This window comes from Mirounga angustirostris, unplaced genomic scaffold (genome assembly GCF_029215605.1).
Source record: "Mirounga angustirostris isolate CCGP_5_RB_7025 unplaced genomic scaffold, mMirAng1.0.hap1 SCAF_8, whole genome shotgun sequence".
Lineage (NCBI taxonomy): Eukaryota > Metazoa > Chordata > Mammalia > Carnivora > Phocidae > Mirounga > Mirounga angustirostris.
In genome coordinates, this window is record NW_026991716.1 from 124,695,457 (window position 1) to 124,717,150 (window position 21,694).

At 38.2% G+C, this 21,694-nt stretch overlaps 1 protein-coding gene across 11 annotated transcripts in view; it reads left to right on the forward strand.

Annotated features, from left to right (window-relative positions):
• Window positions 1-21,694, forward strand: part of UTRN (utrophin) — a 496,097-nt gene that overhangs the window by 100,039 nt on the left and 374,364 nt on the right. For all 11 annotated transcript variants that reach the window (XM_054505586.2, XM_054505588.2, XM_054505587.2 and 8 more), the window contains 6 exons: window positions 171-232; window positions 14,303-14,395; window positions 15,838-15,915; window positions 16,265-16,357; window positions 18,695-18,867; window positions 21,188-21,303. In XM_054505586.2, the coding sequence (XP_054361561.2) occupies window positions 171-232; window positions 14,303-14,395; window positions 15,838-15,915; window positions 16,265-16,357; window positions 18,695-18,867; window positions 21,188-21,303 (615 nt within the window). The remainder of the gene's footprint in view (window positions 1-170; window positions 233-14,302; window positions 14,396-15,837; window positions 15,916-16,264; window positions 16,358-18,694; window positions 18,868-21,187; window positions 21,304-21,694) is intronic.

Sequence of the window (21,694 nt, forward strand, 5' to 3'; positions counted from 1 at the left end):
GCAAGCAGACTCCCTCAGCCTTCCTGTTCTTAGCTGTGGATCTTTGTGCCTCAGGAACTACTAGGAGGACTTCTATTTTAAACTCTCCATGATGGGGATGGTTGTATATAGAACCCTTCCCAAAGGTACAGACTTTCATACATTTCCCTTCTTCCTTTTCCCTCCCACAGATGAACACAATGACGTGCAGAAGAAAACCTTTACCAAATGGATTAACGCTCGATTTTCAAAGGTAACGGAGACTTTCAAACACTTTATGGTGATTCAAATGCCTCTTTCTGATTGACGGAGTTTGTTTGGAATTGCAATGAATTTTCCCATGATGTGACCGAATAGAAATCTTCTGAGTATGCAGATGCATTTATACTTTTTAAAAAATTCTCTTCTCAAATATATTTAAACGGAAATCCTGATACAAACAGTTCATGGTGTAAACACCTTCATGGTATAAACAGCTTTTTATTTTTACCTGGCATTCTCCAGATATAGGGCAACAGTTTGCTGCTTTTGACTCTGTGAATCCTGGGTACATTTAGGAAATGAATATATCACTGGGCAAATTTTGTGTTCACTTAGCTAGACAGATGATGATTTCACTTTGCCTGGTTAAAATCAGATTGTTATTCAGGTAGCCTTTCTACCCCATGCAGAAACGTTTAAGGATTTTCCTACCTGTGGATGTGGCTAATAATGTTGATCTGCACTGTGGTTCTTTTTTTGAACACTTTCTCACTTCTTTCCCCAAGAATCTACTCTTTCTCAGCATTTATAACCACTTGGAACATAATCAGTGTTTTGAGCAATATTCCTTTTAGGGCAGGCAAACCGACAAAGGAATTGGCAGTGCTATTTTGAAACTTGTTCTTATGTAATTATCCATTGGTTATTGACATTGGAATTTGGTCCTTTAAGTTTGAAGTGGGAGGGAAATTTGCAGGACTCCACACCAGAAAGAGGAGAAATAAAACTTTCTGGGCGAAACATCATCATAGTCTTTTAAATAGTATGAAAGCTACTTTAATTAAGAGGTTTTTTCTTTTTTCAGAATTTTCTATTTGAGAAGGTTGCAAAGGTCAAGAAAATAAACATTGGTATTTCTTTGAGGCAACGTGAGAATGTTTTAGGATTACTATGTGTAGCAGCATGGTTTAAAAATTGCTTCACATCTCAGTGTTTACAGATGATTATTTGAGTGCAGTGTTTTCTTAGGTTTTGCACGTTTTTGTTGAGGGATGTTTTATCTTGCCTCTGAGAATGTAAGGAATGTGAAAACGAACTTTGACAGAAGGGTCAAGAATATAGAAGTGCTTGCATAATTGGTGGTTTTATGTGTAGGATTTATTCCAGAGCAGACATAGGTATTTTGGGGGAAATTTTAATTTGTTTTATTTTAGAAGCACAGGTAACATCTGGGTGCTTTGGATTTGACATGATTCAAAACTTCTGAAATATCCGTCTGCATTGACCATATTCTGGGCAGTATTGTTTCAGCAACTGAGAGAGTTTGGATAGGAGATGTTTTAACCCAGTGGTTTTATGAGTGCTCAGATGTGTAAGATTATCCATCCTGGTTGTTATGGAGGATTATACGGTCATTTCTAGGTAGAGCAAGTTAAGCAGACCTACTTTTTAGCAGCTCAGTGTAGTCATTGGGGAAGAATTACCTTAGAACTGATTTTAAAGATCATTTGAAAACATCATAGTCTTGGTAGACCTACGTTTGGGGGACATTTGAAACTGGGTGAATGACTTTTATCCCTGTCTACGAGAATGGAGAGAACTAGTGCAAATAGGGCATGGAAAGGTGGAGAGTAGGCGAATAGAGGTGACAACTGAGAAAGAATAATTGAAAATGAAATTGAAAACTTTATCAGTGTTGCCATAAATTTGGCTCAGGCGAGATAGTACCTTGACGGTATATGACAGGCGGTTGAGCTGGAGCGTCACCCAGTAGGTGTGCTTCATCTCCAGGTCCAGAGCTGTTACTGATGGATGCAAGGCTGGTACCAAAGCTGTCACTCATACCCAGTGTGGCCCAAGTACCCCTTTGCTGAGCTTTAAAAACATCCTCACTGCAGCTACTGTCCCTTAACTTCTTTTCCATTGGGTGGTCCTCAGTGTCTACTGGATCATTTGGGTCATGTACCTGAATTCTCTCAAGAAATAGCTCAGTATCAGGGCACTGGGTGGCTCAATCAGTTAAGTGTCTGATTCTTGGTTTCAGTTCAGGGCATGATCTCAGGGTTGTGAAACTGAGCCCCATGTTGGGCTCCACGCTTAGCGGGGAGTCTGCTTGAAATTCTCTCTCCCTCTACCTCTGCCCCCTCCCCTCACTCTCATTCTTTCTCTCTCTCAAATAAATAAATAAATCTTAAAGAAAAAAAAAAAGAAATAGCTCAGTATTTATCGCTGATGATTAGCATCTTTAAAGAGACCTCATATAACACAAAGTCCAGTACTACCAGGATAGTTTACTTAACGAACTTGACATTTAAATTTGTACATTTTATAATGTATATATTATTCTGTACTATTCAGTGAGGGTTTTAAGTCCCATGTAAATTATTTGCCCCATGCAAATTATTTCGTAAATTATTACGAAGACGGTGAAAAGACCAGGTAATATTATCATTTTTAACATTTTTAACATTTTAACAGTTCCAGTTATGTAAACTGACAGGGAAGCTAAAAGCTTATTTTGTTTGGAGAAAAAGTATCAAAAATAGAGCTGACCCTGGAAACATTTCCTTTCAGATGACTTTGAGTCAGAAATCAAAGTAGAAGGAAAATTTGATGGTTCTAGAACAAACTTATCAAATAAATTATGAATATTTGGATATAAAGAGATGGAGAGTTCATGGCAGTGACATTGAACTTCATCCACATTTTTTCTTTCCTCTGGCTGTCTTAAATCCATAAATCAGATTGCTTCCACACTGCTGGTCAGGAAAGAGAATAACATTTCTACGCTGGGAGATTTCCATAGACTCCCATACAGTTTAATTCCACTCTGCTGGGAAAAGGTAGTTTTCGGGCATGGTGTCACTAAGTAATCCAGAGGCTAGCATAAGAAAAAAAAATCCTGGTGAAAAGAATGAACTTGATTTCATTTATTTTTTTATCCATGTCTTTTGGTATATTGTGGTAGAGTTTAAAATAGAATTATTGATTGAGTCTGCTGCTTCCCTGCAGCGTGGGTCCCTCCCTAGGGCAGTTGGGCCCTTGTCCTGAAAAATACATATAGATAACTGATGGTATCTTCCACCGTTTAGGAATTTATTTTGAATTCCATCCCTGGACATTTTCTTTGTGGTCCCCTCCCCAGCCCATTTTTTTTTTTAAGTGTTTTCATTTTTTAATTTAATTTAATTTTTTTATTTATTAGAGAGAGAGAGAGAGCATGAGAGGGAGGAGGGTCAGAGGGAGAAGCAGACTCCCTGCCGAGCAGGTAGCCGGATGTGGGACTTGATCCCGGGACTCGATCCCGGGACTCCAGGATCATGACCTGAGCTGAAGGCAGTTGCTTAACCAGCTGAGCCACCCAAGCACCCCCTCCCCGGCCCATTGTAATCAAAATGCCAAATCTTAATTGATTCCACTACCTATATATATTCAAAATGTCTACTTTTCTCCCTCTTTTCTGACACCTCCTTTTGCCAAGTCACTATCATCTGAGTTAGGAAAAAATGTGAAAGACTTTAAGATAGGCAAAAAGATTAGTGAGAATCCTGTCAGCTCAGACATCTGGGTTATTGGCCTTCCCTTATCTGTGAGCTACTCTACAACTCTGAGAGTTGTAGAAAACAGATAATAATGCAAATAATTCTTACACATAAAAATGCAAAGTAGGTGGAATGCAGTTGATTATTATACCTTGGATAGACCTATTTTTGCATCTATTATAAATTTATTTCTGCTTTCCTTTATTGCATATAAACATGTCGTCTTTTGAATTCTCCTTTGAACTGGTCATACACCTTACTGGTTCTCTTGTCAATTAATGAGTTAAAGTCTTTGACACGTGTTGATATTACATGTGTATGAGTCATGATTTTACTGTTTTTGAAAATTATCCCTGAACATGTGGACCACTGTAATAATCTACCAACTGGTTCTGCCATGCCATGCTTCACCTATCCAATCCCTTCCTTCTGCTTTCTACAGAATAGCAGGAGTGGTCTTACAGTGTAAGTCTCAGTACCCTTTTCTCTTCAGTTAAATCTTTCAAGGGCTGCCCACTGTTCTTACTTGGCTTTTAAGGCCCTCAATTGTTGCCGTCTCCAATCTACTTCTGATTACATTTTGCTTTACTCTCCTTCCCTCTTGATTCTCTAGCTATTACGATGAGACGTCTCATGGCTTCTACCCTTCTACATCTTTTCCTGGCCAACTCCTTCTCCTATTTCTTGCCTGAGCTGAAATGTCATTTCAAGGATACATTTTCTGAGCTCCTAGACGAGGGCAGATATGCTCTCTACTCGTAAAGCTTTATCCACTGATGCACTGATCAGAATTGTACTTTAAATTAGTTGCATCTGAAAATATTTGTCTCTCCTCTCCTAATCAGTGGATGCTCCATGGTGCAAGGATTGTTTATTTTGGTCACTGGCACCACTTCTGGCATTTAGGAGGCCCCCAGTGAGCCTTGATAGGCTTGATAGATTAGTCAATGACAGTGACAAAAACATATTTAAATGCCTGATACTTTATATCCATAAACCAGTTGGTAGTGGTTATATTGGAAAGAGGTAGGAGGGAGTATAGAATTGAGTGCAAAATGGCATAAATGGAGTTATTTCATGGATATAAATACATTTTTGCTGCATTTACTCACAAAAATCGACAAACAAATCCAGCTATGCAGTTTCCCTAATTACCTGTTTTTTGAAGTTGCACTGGAAAGATTGTTAAATCACCATTTGGGTTTAATACATAAGATTCGCCTGCTTGCTGCATAGGATTCTTCAAATAGAATCTTCCTATTAAATTTGGGCGATGAAAAATGAGATTTAAAAGTTAAAATCGACTCAATTCATTCCTTGATAAGGGATTTGGTAAAGAGCTTGAGAATATTGAATAATATGGATCTAAAACCATCTTTTTTTTTAAAAAAAAGATTTTATTTATTTATTTGAGAGAGAGAGAATGAGAGAGAGCACATGAGAGGGGGGAGGGTCAGAGGGAGAAGCAGACTCCCTGCCGAGCAGGGAGCCCAATGTGGGACTCGATCCAGGGACTCCAGGATCATGACCTGAGCCGAAGGCAGTCGCTTAACCAACTGAGCCACCCAGGCGCCCTAAAACCATCTTTTGATTTTTCACTTTATAAAGAAATATAGCTAAGGCAGCATTCACTATAAATATATATTCTTTTTGCTGCAAATCATGTTAATATGTTACAGAGATATGCTTTAGAGTTTGGGAATCCCGAGAAGTCATCCGGTGTAGAACAGCTTATGGTTGTTGGATTTTAAAAAGTTATGAAGAGCTCAGAAGAAAATGATTATCTAAAGGAGCTAAGAGTTAGGAAATTTAACATTTATTCCTGGATGTGCTGCTCGTTTATTTATGACCTCAGGCAAATTATTAGCCAATTTTCCCAGGTCACTTGGTTTTTATTCCTTTAGCTATAAAACACACTTGATCGTAATTACTTGCCTTATATTGCTAAGAAATATTGAGGCATTGTTATGAAACATTATAGGAGATTATAATTACTTAGGAATGCTGAATTAGGACCCTCTCAGGTAACCCTAACTTGCGGTACCCCTGGTCTGTGCTACACATATATTTTAAAACAGAAATGAAAAAAAAAAAAAAAAAAAGCACTGGCTCATTAAACCCACTTCATTCCATTGTCTGGTGGGTAAAGCTTGAGTGTTTTGTTCCTCTCATCCTTAAGAGCCTCTGGTTTGTTAGTAGGCTGGTCTCCCGAGGGAGGCAGCAAGGGCCTCATTGCTTCACTGTTGGGGACTTTCTTCTGACTCCCAGCCTGCATTTTGTTTGGCTGACTTTCAGAGCTGCTCATCTGGCAGAGCTGAGACATACAAATTGCAGAAGCTCTTTTATCAGTTTGGTTAGGCGATTCTCAAAAGAGGTTTAACAAATAAAGGTTAGACAGAGAATGTGTAGACTTCAAAATGCTGAACTTTAGTTTGGGCAGATTTCTGCCTTTCCCTTTTTGTAGACAAAGATGAGCCAAGTTTTCATATACGTCACTAAATTCCAAACTTGAAGTTTATATTGATGGAGCATAAAAGGAAAATCTGTGAAGCATTTTTTTTTTTTTAATAGATTTCAATGTGGAGAGCTATTCAAATGGGTTCCTTTTGGAGGCAGTGGGACATTGCTTTTAGTGTCCTATTGTTTTGTCCTCTTCTCATGTTGGAAGTTGATGGTCACAAAAATGAGAGTGGGAAAAGATGTGTAGGAAGCTTTGTAGAAGATGGGGCCAAGAGCCCTGTGCTCACTGATTCTTTGTAGCAATCTTGCTGGCTTTCCTTGCAAGGTGTTTAAAGACCTCCTTAGGCATTTCCTTGCACTCATTTTGCTCTCACTGGGTGGAATCATAAAGTTGATATTGACCATCATAGGTCTTCATTCCACTGGTGAAGCTATAAGTTTATAGTTGTGATGAACCTCATTTTATCAGTTTGCTTAATCTTGACTAGAGATACTATTCTTTGTTTTAACCTGTTATTTATTGTACGCAGTAATACACATCACAAAAAGTTAGAAGAAATCCAAAGAAAATATTCTTTGAGAAAAAGCGTAACATTTTTGTTATAAAAAACTTAAAAAATATATTTATATATAAACATAATTAACCAAAATGGCATTGTTCATGGTGCTCACTGATACACTTACTGACTTTTAAGAAAATGAAGAATTACAGGAACCAAAAGGATGCTGAGATTGGTGATTCATAAATGAAAGATTCTGGCTTTAAAAATGTTAAAAGAAATATTAAATTATTTTGCTTATTTCTTTTGGAGTTTTAAAATAACCAACCCCTTGCCAAAAATGATCAAAAACAGAAAACAATAAAAAAATAAGAGAGAGGTGCTAAAGCTTACAATATGTTATCAGAAGCTGGGGACATCAGGTTAATCTCAGATGAATTTGAGAAGAATGCAAATACGTTATGGTATATATGCTATATGGTATGTGTGTATATATGTATATGCCATGTATATGCATGAATACATGTGTGCACGCACACACACAGTAAACAGTGGAGATTGTAACTGAATTGCATTGGCTGCCTCAAATCCTGTTTTGAAAATAGATAGAGCATAAATAACAGAATAGCTGAACAATGTCAAAGGGCTCATATATTATTTGTTTGTAAGATACCTTATCAGATATATTAGTTGTGAAAGCATTTAAAAATTAAAAATTATACCCAGTTGTAACTTGATTATTTGTAATGAGATTAGGTAAATCATAGGACAGATTCTGCCTGTGTACTGTATCTGTTACTTGGTACAAATTTGACGGAACCACGCTAGCTCATGAGTCCCTCTTAATGTGTTCAGCATGCTGTGTTGGTTTTGTTTACATCTAGGTTCCGAGGGCCTTGAAGGCAAGGCCTGCATTTGTCAGCTGCGGGGGGTCGGTGTCAGCCTAGCAACTCCAGAAAGAAGGCACTGATCAGTCTTCCAAATGGAAAATACAAGTCCTAATTTTGTCTCTGGTTGGTTGGTTGTTGCTATAAAGAATTAGCACTTGGCCCTTTTAAGAACTCCAAACTAGACTTCCTAAATTTTACTTTCTTATTCAATCTTCTGCAGAATTTTTTTTTCTATTACCACTACTACTATTGCTGAAAAACTTGGCCTCTATGATGGAAATAACTGTGATTTGGGAGTATCAAAGAAGGAGAATAAGACAGTGTCAGATTAGAGACAGGGTGGGGACCTGATCACAGAGGATCTTTTATTTGGAGTTTGGATCGTCTTTGCCTATAATTAGAGTTATTCTGGCTCTCATGCAGAAGCAAAGGGTTCAATTAGCCTGGTCCTGGAGGCATGAACTAGAGTGGGAGCCATGATGACAAGGAGAGGTGGTTACCTTTGGAATGTGTTTGGAGGTAGAAATGTGAGGTGGGGAGTGAGTGGAAAAAAAAGAATCTGAAATGACCGACTTCTTCGTGTTTTGTCTGAGCCAGTAATGACTGCTGGTGTTCTGTATTGAATCATGTTCTTTAGTCTTTGGCTGGTGTGGTATCTGTGTGTGTGTGTCCTTTCCACAGAGTTTATCAGTTCCTCAGAGGACTCACTGTTGACTAAACATACATTTCACTTGCGGTCATGCCCTGTGCAGAGATTGCTAATCAGTCGCCCGATGATCTGCTATGCCCGTGGACACAATTTGTTTATCTGCACGATGTTTTCAGGAAACTACAAATATCTGGAGATTACACAGATAAATTCAGATTTCCAGGTTCTTTTGCAAAACCAGTAGTCCTGCCCACAATGACCTGTGATTCCTACATGGCTGTCAGTGGCGGGAAATGAGTACTAGCTGTCGCCCGCAGCCTTTGGGCTGATTTCTCTGGGGGTGACGGAGCCCATCAGGTTGGCTTCATGAGGTTGTACCGTCACATGTCCCCATCAGTCTTTGCAGCTGCTGCCCTCCCGTAGACCCTGGCTTCTCCTCATGCATTGTGATGACAGTTTGCTTGTATCCTCTGACACTTTTAAATCCAGAAGCTTCCGTGTCCAGCTGCTGGTTTTATACTGGTCCCTCTTGTCACAATTGTGGGGTTAAAGCTGGTGTCAGGAGAGTGCACAGAAGTATGGTGGGGGGGGGAAGGGTTGGAGGAGGGGGTCACCAGAGCTGGTCACCTGCAGCAACTGTCATCTGGACTCATATCATGTTGCTTTTCAGTTTTTTAAGGTTAAATGTGACCCACTGCTTATCTACGTTCCAAGTTCAAGATTGTTCATTTGTATTATTTTGTTTATTGGAAAACCATGAGAACCCTCTCTTGTGAATGAAGAGGGTGGCCTGAACTTGGCATTTCTGCAGGGCCAAGCACAAAGGGGGCATTCACCATATATTTGTCTGATTGAATTATTAAACTGTATTTTCTCTGTCAGAGAAGGCTCTGCAAATATGTCTTTGCAAAGAATTAAACATCTAAGTAAGGGGTTGACTGTCAGGATGAATCAGTTTTTAATTGTATTCAATGGTGACTACTGACATTTCCAAACAGTTTCCCAGGGTGGACCCCGTGTTGAGAGCCTGTGATATGAAAGCACAGATACATGTTAAAGCTGTGTGCTTGGGAAAAAATCGTCTTCATTTTGAGTTCATTTCAATGTGATATATATTTTGTTGCTTTCTTTGGGAAGTCATTAAATAGAACTCCCTCTATTCTGCCCCGCCCCCCATTGAGTATTTCCTTGCTTATATGTCACAGTCCTGTCCCCTTGTAATTTGAGTGGAAGCTTAGCACAGACTTTGAGAACATTGATTTAGAACCAGATTCTATAGTATTAGATCCTGGTTCTGCCTCTCACTTGTCACATCACCCCTGTCTCGTTTCCCTCCTTTAAAATATTATTGTCAAGAAATAACTAATACATGTAACTAATACATCTAAATCTCTATAAATCTCTTAGAACATTTCTAAGTGGCTGCTGTTACTCTAAGAACATTTCGTGTTTCCACTGCCTGTTTTTGTATGGCCCACAAGCTAGGAATGGTTTTGACATTTTTAGGTAGTTGCAAAAAAATAAAAAAAGAATATTTCATGACACAGGGATATTATATGAGATTCAAATTTCAGAGTCCACAACGTTTTATTGGAACATAGTCAGCATTATGATTGGCTCATTTGTTTCTGCATTGTCTGGGCTGCTTTCATATTACAGTAGGATTGAGTAGTTTGGGTAGAGACCACCTGGCCAGCAATGCCTAAACTAGGTACTCTCTGGATCTTTCCAACACAAATTTTCTGACGTCTGCTTGTAGGGCACAAAGCACTGAATCACCATATGTACAGGTGTTACTCTCTTGGGTGGTAAGTGGAACTTAACCTTTGGCATAATCTGGTTTTTTCTATCTGTATATGGGACATTCCTAAGTTGTATTCGTCAGGAATATGTACTTTCGTAGTGACTGGCCCTGTGTGTGGCGAGTGTGGGTGTGTGTTCTCTGTGTAAGCTTTGAACCGCAGTTTTGGATTTGTATGAGCCCAGGTACTTTCCTTTGTCCAGTGAGGAGATTCACAGGCTGTATTTCCCCCTCTTTGGCCATCCTGCAGGTGTAATCCTTGCAAGGAGTCTCAACGGGAATATATACTGATAACACTATCACTGGAGTGGGGTGGGAGAGTGTTGGAGAAAGGGACACAGCACAAAACACGTTTTTTCCTGATTGCCATCAATATTCATCTGAAATTTGGAGACAGAATAAAGAAATTGTGTTGCTGTTACTGTAGGGTTTTGTTTTATGTTTTTAAAGAAAATAAGGGCACTGGTTATACTGTATGAATGATAGACTTCTAGAAAGACAGGACTGTGTCTGGGTCATGTTTGTTTCAACAGAATGTTCCACAGGGAGCTTTTCTCAAGGTTTGTTGCTCAGTATACCAATGAACTAGACAAGTGAGAGGGGAAAAGAGTGTCTCATCTAGAAAAATTGATGCTACTCCTAATGCCTCCTGCTTTGCCATGGACCAGCAGTGGAGCTTAGGGAAGAATCTAGTGAGTTTGCTGTTGAATTATGGCTTGTCTCATGGTGCAGACCTACAGCACCGTGCTCTAGTCTTACCATGTTCATGGCTTTGGAAGGGGATGTATCCCTGCCGGTCATCCTCTTAGTGAATTTGGGACTGAGAAGATATTTGTCTATGAACCGACACTAACATGTACTCAGGTTCAGAATCTGCTTTTACATTCTTGCCTGGGATGAAGAAGTGCTTCTTTGTTTTATTCGTTCTTCCAGATGTTGTTGAAATTTTATGGCACTTTTATGACAGTGGAAACACTGAAGTTATGCTCCTACTATGAATGATAGTAACAATCATTTATTGAACATCTGTCATCTTCATTTTTAACAGATGAGCAAATAGATATGGAAGGGCCAAGTAACTTGCCCAGAGTTATATGGCTAGTGAAAGGCTTTTTTGTTATTGAGATCACTGATGGGCATTCATAATTGTCGTATGGGCTAATATTTATATTTACCTTATTTTATATTGTGCTGGTTTATGTTATTTTATTTTATTTTATTTATTTATTTATTTAAATTTTATTATGTTATGTTAGTCACCATACAGTACATCATTGGTTTTTGATGTGGTGATCCATGATCCATTGTTTTTATGTTATTTTATTTATTTTTGAAAATGGATAGTGGATTTGAGAAGACATTATTAGCTGTACTTGTTATCAGTAATTTTTAAATTAAATAATTTTTTATACTTTTTTTTTTCATTAACATATAATGTATTATTTGTTTCAAGGGTACAGGTCTATGATTCATCAGTCTTTCACAATTCACAGCGCTCACCATAGCACATACCTTCCCCAATGTCTATCACCCAGCCACCCCATCCCTCCCACTCCCCTCCCCTCCAGCAACCCTCAGTTTGTTTCTTGAGATTACGAGTCTCTTATGGTTTGTCTCCATCTCTGGTTTCGTCTTGTTTCATTTTTCCCTCCTTTCCCCTATGATCTTCTGCCTTCTCAAATTCCACATATTGGTGAGCCACTCTGGAAAACAGTATGGAGGTTCCTCAAAAAGTTGAAAATAGAGCTTCCCTACCACCCAGAATTGCACTACTGGGTATTTACCCCAAAGATACAAATGTAGTGATCCAAAGGGGCACATGCACCCCAATGTTTATAGCAGCAATGTCCACAATAGCCAAACTGTGGAAAGAGCTCAGATGTTCATCAACAGATGAATGGATAAAGAAGATGTGGTATGTATGTGTGTGTGTATATACGTACATATATGTATACACCCCCCCCCACAATGGAATATTATGCAGCCATCAAAAAATGAAATCTTGCCATTTGCAGCAACGTGGTTGGAACTAGAGGGTATTATGCTAAGCGAAATAAGTCATTCAGAGAAAGACAATTATCATATATTATCAGTAATTTTTAAGATCCTTTCTATGCCTAGGTATCCCTCTTTGTTATTTATTTATTTAATTTATTGTTTATAAAAGATTTTAACACACGAGGGGTGTGGGGGTTAGGGGCAGAGGGAGAGGGAGAAGCAAACTCTCCCAATGAGCAGGGAGCCCAGTGCAGGGCTCCATCCTAGGACCCTGGGATCATGACCTGAGCTGAAGGCAGACGCTTAACCCACTGAGCCACCCAGGCGTCCCTCGATATCCCTCTATTTCTCCCATGAGCTTTACCTATATTCCTGACCCTTCATGCTCAGAGCAGAGTCACTCATCTCTCCCTGAAAAGGAATCCGGTTATTTGGTGGCTAATTCTCTGAAGTGTACTTTGGTGGGCTTAGAGAGGAGGAAGGTAAGAGGTAGCAGATGATGAGGGCCACTTCTTCCCTTTGCTTTTACAGGTGATAGGTAGGAAGTCTTTAACACAAGGAGCTCCCCCTTGCTCCACCTCCCGGAGTATCCCCTCTGGACCCTTGGGCCACATCTCACACATCACGCAAATCAGTTTGTTCTTGTGATTGATGGAGATAATCCCTGTATCCCTGACACCAGCACTGCTCACCAGAATGGCAGCTGGAACAAGAAAAGCTGCTTTGTTTCCGACACAAATAAGCCATAGTATATTATTATTATTATTATTTTTTTTACTGATTCTGTGGCAAAGACTTGACCATACTTCCCCTCATTTGGAGTATGTGAACTATCCAAAAGCCATGCTAATCATCATTAGTTGACAATACTTTATATTTAATTAAAAATGTAAATATCGGGGCGCCTGGGTGGCTCAGTTGGTTAAGCGACTGCCTTCGGCTCAGGTCATGATCCTGGAGTCCTTGGATCGAGTCCCGCATCGGGCTCCCTGCGCGGCAGGGAGTCTGCTTCTCCCTCTGACCCTCCCCACTCTCATGCTCTCTCTCTCTCATTCTCTCTCTCAAATAAATAAATAAAATCTTTAAAAAAAATGTAAATATCAGGAGAGGAGGAAATATGGAACATGCTGAGTTTTAGGAAACCTCAGAATGGCTCCCTTTCCCCTCCATTTCAAGCTCAGAGTAAAATTGACATATGACTTTATGTATGTTTTCTTTAAAGATTTATCTATTTATTTGAGAGAGCGAGAGTTCACGCACATGCGTGTAAGCTTGTGGGGGGTGGCGGGCAGAGGGAGAGTGAGAGAATTTTCTCTCAAGCAGACTCCCCTGAGCGCAGAGCCTGATGGCAGGCTCCATCTCATGATCTCATGACCCTGAGATCATGACCTGAGCCAAGAGTCAAACACTTAACCGACTGAGCCACCCAGGTGCCCCTGTTAATGTTTTTTAAAAGCAAAAAGTGAAAAAGATTAAAGGGGAATAATTTGATACAACATAATGATATCACACTTACTACATTGTGCTTTATAGCTGTCTAGACATTTTCACATAATATTATTTATTGGATTTTTAGCCTGTGATGCAGAGGAAGGTTAAGAGGTTGATTTAGGCTTACCAGTTTGTTAATGGTCAAACTGGAATTAAAACTGAGGCTTCCTGATTTTCTGTGTAGTAATCTTCCTATTGCATGTAGCCATCAGATCATACAGGATCTGCCTGTTGATGGGTGGGATTTTCTGGCATCAGACACAGTTTGTTGGTTGGTGGAAGTTGGAGCTACTTATCAATTAGGGATGCAAGTGTAGGAATTCTATAAGCTTTGGCATTTGAAATACTGGATTGGTACCTTACTTACACACAGAGCCCAAGTGTCATAATTGTTTAGAAATTATAGCTAGAACTATGGGTGCAGCACCAGAGAGCTGAAATTGTGGACAAAATGACCCGTTCCTGTATTTTTCAGTGCATCTCTTTATCATTCCTTCTCAGGGATATATACCATAGTCAAGGCATATGGACATTACCCATAGCTTTATTTTGTAAGAAATAATGCAACTTATATAAGAAACGATGCAGTTCATATTGTTCAGCTTAAAGCATTTGTTATGGATTTCAGAGTTCTCTGTAATTATGTTTCTTTCCATACAAGGCAAAGCTGAATAGTCTGCTACCCATCCAGACTTTTAATTGGAAAAAAAATGAAACCGCTCATTTATTTGCCACATATATATGGAATTTCTGCTGCTAAAGAAACTGATAATTTACTTTTTCCTTTATAGAGTGGAAAACCACCCATCAATGATATGTTCACAGACCTCAAAGATGGAAGGAAGCTCCTGGATCTGCTGGAAGGCCTCACAGGAACATCACTGGTGAGAGGAGTCATCTTTGAGAACAGACTAACAGAGTGTCTCTCATCATTATTGACTTGAAGACCCTCTGGGGGTACTTACAATGTCAAGGCCCAAACAGGAACATTTAAAAAAAAAGGTGGTTCAATGAATCTTTGAGACAGCATTATTGAGGCTTTATTGAGGGCTCTATTTTTATCAGAGATAAGATTATATATTATATTTATTACTCTAAGGGAGCCCAGGACAGAATTACAAAAGAAGAATGGCTATGGAAAGAGGGCATAATGTTTTGAATAGTAGAAAACACAGTTTTTGGGGGCGCCTGGGTGGCTCAGTCCTTAAGCATCTGCCTTCGGCTCAGGTCATGGTCCCAAGTCCTGGGATCGAGCCCCACATTGCATCGAGCTCCCTGCTCCGCGGGAAGCCTGCTTCTCCCTCTCCCACTCCCCCTGCTTGTGTTCCCTCTCTCACTGTCTCTCTCTGTCAAATAAATAAAATCTTTAGAAAAAAAAAGAAAACACATTTTTTGTTTTTTAGAAGATGTCAGTTGTAGAAAACACATTTAAATGTTATTTAATAAACTTAAAGAGTTGCTAAAAGCGATGGCATTTAATTTTACTCAGTTTTTCAGTATTATCTTTGTTTCTTCATCAAACCCAACTCTATTACTTTATGTGTTATACTCACACAGAAATAACTCTGCTAATGAAGAGGATGCATTTTATGGGTACAAACTTTAACACTAGAGGTAGAATTACTATAAAAGGTATAGGGAAATGCACTCCTGAAGATGAATTCCTTTCTTGCCAAAGTGTGAGATGTTATACTCTGCCTTTTGCCTTCCAGATGGTGGGTAAGGTACCTGTTGGAGAGGCTGATCCCTCTCTCAGATAAGACTCCCTGGTCAGTGAGGCAGAAAGAAGCCTCCCAGATCACCTTGCCCCAGATGGCTATTCCTGCCTTCCCAGTGGGCCCTTGTAATGCTACCTGGAACCTGGGATAGTGCCTCTGAATCCTCCCTGCTCTGTGCACACTGGTGCAGTATGAAGGTGACATGACTTCTCAGTCTTCCTGTGTCCAGCCCTGTTTAGATAAAAGAAACTTTGTCCCGGGAGCATTGGTTACCAAACAGACCTGCACATTCGAATCACCAGGGAAATCCTTTAGAAATTCCAAACCCCTGCTACACCCCGGACTCATTAAGTCATCATCTGTGGGGGTAGGATCAGACAGGCTTTGTATTTTTTGAATGCTAGCGTTCAGGCAAATAAGGGACCTACTATCTCAAGATGTTCGTGGGGTAATTTGCATTCTGTCACCACTAGCCTCCATGGTGGCCTGAGAAGCCAGCCCGAGCTCCTGGCAGAGAGGGGTTCTGCATGCTGAGCTTCTCTGTATACCTCAGTGTCGTTGGCACCGTGGAGAGTCTGTCTCATTCAATGTCACGTTTTGTTTTCTAGCCAAAGGAACGTGGTTCCACAAGGGTCCATGCTTTAAACAATGTCAACAGAGTGCTGCAGGTTTTACATCAGGACAACGTAAGTTTGCGGTGTGACTTTTGGGGTTTTTTGGTGCCATCAGGATTATTTATTGTCAGATCAGCCACCTGCTCTGTGCATTGTCATCAACTGATTTTTGGAAACATTTTTCTTATAATAAGTATTGAACCTTTTCTGTGAGTGAGGGAATAGTCATGCTTTTTCTGATTACTTTATTGAAATATTGTATAAATAATACATTTTTGAGATTTAGGTATACCTGATTCTGAAATTCCTTATCATTCACGTATATTGCTGTCCAAAGGTGCTAAAACAGAAGTCTTGGCTTCTGTGGCAAAATGGTCATAAGGGAGTTTCGTTTGTTTGTTTTTGTTTTTTTTCTTAATAGGTGGATTTAGTGAATATAGGAGGAACTGACATTGTAGATGGAAATCACAAACTGACTTTGGGATTACTTTGGAGCATCATTTTGCACTGGCAGGTGGGGAAATTTCTAGTCACTTCTTAATAGAAATTGAAAATGTATCATTTGTGTGTTAGTTTCCTTTTTTTTTTTTTGTTTTAAAGATTTTACTTATTTATTTGAGACAGAGAGAATGAGAGAGAGCACATGAGAGGGGGGAGGGTCAGAGGGAGAAGCAGACTCCCTGCAGAGCAGGGAGCCCGATGCGGGACTCGATCCCGGGACTTCAGGACCATGACCTGAGCCGAAGGCAGTCGCTTAACCGACTGAGCCACCCAGGCGCCCTGTGTGTTAGTTTCTTAGGGCTGCCAACACAAGTACCACAACCTGTATGACTCCAACAAGAGAAATTTATTTTCCCAGAGTTCTGGAGGCTAGAAATCTGAGATCAATGTGTTAGCAAGATTGGTTTCTGTTGAGGCCTCTCTCCTTGGCTTGTGGATCACTGCCTTCTTCCTCTATCCTCATGGTATTCCCTCTGTGTGTGTGTCTTTGTCCTGCTCTCCTCTTCTTCTAGTCATAATGGGTTAGAGCCCACGCCTATGATCTCATTTTACCTTCATTAGAAATCCTATTTCCAAATACAGTCACATTAGCCAGTAGTGGCAGTTAGGACTTCAAGAATTTTGGGGGGACATAATTCAACTCATAGTAATTTGGAATGAGAGAGTCTGACAAACAGCTGTATTCTCCTGGCATAGAAAAAGAAAGGTATCTTTTAAAAAAAATACTAAATTTAAAAAGTTGACATAATTTCAGATTTATAAAAAAAGTTGGAAAAATAGCTTAAAGAATTCCTGGATACCTTTTACTCAGATTACCCAAATGCTGACAGTTATCTGTATTTCTCTGTTTTCTCTCTTTCTTTCTCTTTGCCTGAATAATTCAGTGTGTATTTTGTAAAAACAAGCCTTTTTCCTAAAAGCAAGGAATTCTCGTATAACTAGAATATAATGTTAATATCATAATATACATGTACAATATATAATATAGTGCTGGTGCTAATATTGTTAAACATATAATTATACACTAAAATAATATATAATTATTAAAATCAGGAAGATAACATAAAAATAATACAGTTAAGTAATCTATATATCTTACGGAGATTTTGTCAATTGCCCCAGTAATAGCCTTTATAAAAGAAAAAGAAAATACAAAATCATGCATTACATTTATTTGTCACATCTCTTTAGTCCTCTAGTTTTTTGAGCCCTTTGTATTTCACGATATTAACCTTTTTGAAAAATACTGGACAGTTACTTTGTAGAATGTCCCTCCATGTGGGTTTGGCTAGTATTTTCTCATGATTAGATTCAGGTTATTCATTTTTTGCCACAGGGGCACAGAAGTGACGTTGAGTTCTTAGTATACCATATCAGGAAGCATGTGCTTTCCGTTAGGTTTTTTTCTGGCAGTATAAACTTTCATTGTTTGGGTTAAGGTGTCTCCCCTGTAATGAGACTGCCCTTTGTTATTAAAGAGTAGCTTGTGGAGCTATACTTTGAGACTGTAAATATTCAGCTACTTATCAAACTACTTTTCCATCAGTTTTAAGATCCATTCATAGTTCTTACCTGATAATTATTGTGATGCTTGGCAAAAAGTGATTTTCCAATTTCATTGTTCCTTCTACATTTATTTGTTGTCTTTCTAATTGTAAGGAAGAGCTTTCCCTTGTCTCTTGTTTATCTGTCTACCTATTCATCCATCCATACATTTATATATCACTGTTCACTCATGGATTTTTACTTATTTGATAGGTCAGTAATCTTTCACTATCACTATTTATTTTGCAAGCAAGCCCCCTTTAGTTGGCTCTTGTGTCCTTTTCATATGTCCACATCATTCTTTGAACACTTCCTTATAATATATGTACTACTTTAGAATAATATAAAATAATAGTTCTATATTATAATTGTTATTACCATCATGAAATGTACTTCATTCTTTGATTTTGTGGTTAGTCAAAAGTTCTTCCTTTCTCATTTTTGTAGAAAATAAGAATTGTTTTCCTCTCATAAAAAGGTGTTTGCTAAGTGTATAGTATTAAAATATTACTTTGTGGCTGTGAAAGCAATGTTCACTGTCACCAAACCTAATATAAATATTGCTAAGATGTAGAAAATACCATAATGCCTAAAGGTGAGGTAAAAAATTACTTCTAAATCCTAGTACCGTAAAATGATTACTGTTAAAAACACATTTATCTTTCCAGTGTTTAAGGGAAAATTTTGAGAAAAAATGAATACCAATTACCTGATCCGTGATGGTTAATTAGTGTAATATTCCTTATTCAAGGACTTGATTCTAGCAACTATTTTAAGTTATAGGCAGTGTGGTTTTTTTGAACAGGTAAAAGACGTCATGAAAGATGTCATGTCAGACCTTCAACAGACAAACAGTGAGAAGATCCTACTGAGCTGGGTGCGCCAGTCTACTAGGCCATACAGCCAGGTCAACGTCCTCAACTTCACCACCAGCTGGACAGATGGACTTGCCTTTAATGCTGTACTCCATCAACACAGGTGAGATTTGACCCTGCTTAGATGTGGGCCTTACAGATTTGTATCTCCTCGCTCTCTCTCCCTGACTATCCCTCCCTAAAGCCCCTTCCCCACTACCACCACTCTCCTCTCTGCACGTGCTTAAGCATTAAGAAACAGTAGTCTTCATTTCCGTAGGACTCAAACACCACCGTGCAATGTCCTTGGTCTCTTCTACATATTTATAAGTTTAAAAAATGTAAAATAATTCACATAGTTCAGTCCCACTCATTCAGCACTAACCAGTAATATATACGATGAACTGTGTTAGGTTTTCATTCTCCTACTGAAAGGAAACCTCTATAAATTCAGTGTAATCTCAATTAAATAAAGACCATTGATTTTTTTCATAAAATGTGTAATTATATAAAAGACTAAAGGCCCAAGGAGAGCCAGTACACTCCTGAAGAAGAACTAGGTTGAAGTACCTCCCAAACAGAAGTAAAATTAGTTATGAAGTTATATTTATTAAGACTATATGTATAGTACTATAAATAAATACGTGAATATAATAATGGTCTGAAAAATGTGAAATTGCAAAGATTTGGCTGTTTTGACATATAAGAATGGCAGTTTCATATAATTTAGCCTAACAGAATAAAGAACTCAGAAATAGCTCCATCCAGCTATACACCTGAGCTGATGTGGATGAGCAGATGAATGGATTGTATGGGACAACTGGTTACCCATATGTGAATAAATAAATTGGATCTTTACCTCACCATACCCAAAAGTAACTCCAGGTGCATCAGGGATTTAAATCTGAAAGGCAAAATTTATTGTATGTTTTATTGCTATTGTAAATTATTTATTGTTACAAGTTCTGTTTTCTGTATGTTTTTTGCTTATATGTAAAAAATGCAATTGACTTTTCTACATCTTAGATCTGGAAACTTGTTAAATTTTTAGAAATTTTACAAAAATATTTCTGTAATTGCCTGTTTCTGTAGGGTTTTTTTATTTTTTTTGACTATCCATGAATCATAGTAGTTTCTTCTCTCCTCTTCTCTTCCCCCTTCATTTGTGCCTTGTCCTTCAATACAATATTGATTTGAATTAGTGATAGTGAGCAGAATGTTTTGTTCTACATAATGAAGGGAGTAGTTTCAGTATTTTACCACAAGACTGATATCTGCTGTAGCTCTTTTCATATACTTTTTATCTGGCTAAAGAACTCCCACACCCAAGTGTCTTTCACTTCTTCTTTATCAGTTTAAAGAGGATTGGCCTTTCTTCTTAGGTGGTTCAGAGATGTTATCAAAGAACTTGAATTTTAGCCAAAGCTTTCCCCCAACTATTACTTAATTGATTTAGCAAGTATGTGTGGACTGCCTTCTACATGCTGGGTATAGGGTGTATAGCAGAGAACAAAACAAGCAAAAATCCTGGTCCTTTCAAATAGAAGGAGGACGACAATTTAAAAAAATGATAATGTAGGTCATATAGCATTTAGAAATGGTAAACATGCTGAAGGAAAATATATTGGGCAAGAGGGGAGGAGGGACCTGGCATTTGGGAAGTCAGTGGGTGCAGTGGCATGAATAGGAGCAGTAATAGGAGACGAAGTCAGAGGAGGAACTGGGTATGGGAGTGGGGCAGGCAAAGCCCAGAAATTAAGTGGGTCTAAGATGCAAGAACAGATAGAGTATAAAGAAAATTATCAACTTTTGGGTAAGTCAGAGCAACAATAATGTCCAACTTGCTGGATTAAAAGAAAATCGAGATAGAAAGGAAATACTAGACAATAGTAGTATGGAGGGAGATGATGGAAAGTTCTCTCAGGGTTTTGTGGCAGTAGTATCCCATGAACAGATCAAAGCTGGATTTTCTATTCTGCTAATCTTGGTCTTTCAGTTGGAGAATTTAGCCCATTAACATTGATTGTGATAATTGATGTATTTAGGTTCATTTTTACCTCTTGTTCTAAGCTTCTCATTTCTTTTAACTTTTCTGTATTTTTTTTCTTTGTTATCTTATATGAATAGGTTCTTCTTCCCTTTTTTTCCTTTACTATTTGGGAAATATTATATACCATTTCTAAGCTTTTCGTGGTTACTTCACAGATTTTAATAGGCATATTTAACCAACACAAGAAACTTAGAATATTTTATCTATTGTTTTCATATTGTAAATTACTTTAAAATAGATATTTGACAAGCCTTTGGGATATAAAAGATAAAAATTTCTTCATTTAAACTCACAAGTAAAATAATCTAAAACTGGAATGTATTAAATTACAGCAGTGACTACTTTTGTCCATATATTTCATTTTCATTCAGTTTTATTTGCATTGTAATTTCAGACCTGATCTCTTCAGCTGGGATAGAGTTGTCAAAATGTCCCCAATTGAGAGACTTGAACATGCCTTCGGCAAAGCTCAAACTTATTTGGGAATTGAAAAGCTGTTAGATCCTGAAGGTATTGTTCAGTGTTTAATTTCAACCTTGATTTTGCTATACAGTTTTGAATACTTGAATAGTTTTTTTTTCCTTCTTTTTAGAAAGAGTTATGAGAATTGTGGATTGTTTTTTCTTTTGAAGTATGGTGCAAGCCATTTCACTGCAGACTAGTTATTAGTACTATTGTACTTAATTTGTGGGATACTTCTGGGGGAAATTTAATTATGTCATTGGAGAATAGTTACTTGATACTCCCATAAGATTTAAAGGTTTAGGAAAATATAATTATTAGAGAAACAATTTAATATTTGGCTTATTTAATTAAAATGCATTTTTATGTGGTCTTGCATATAATGTGAAAACTTTAGTTACAGATATTGCAGAGTTGAATTCTGAACTTATTTTCATAT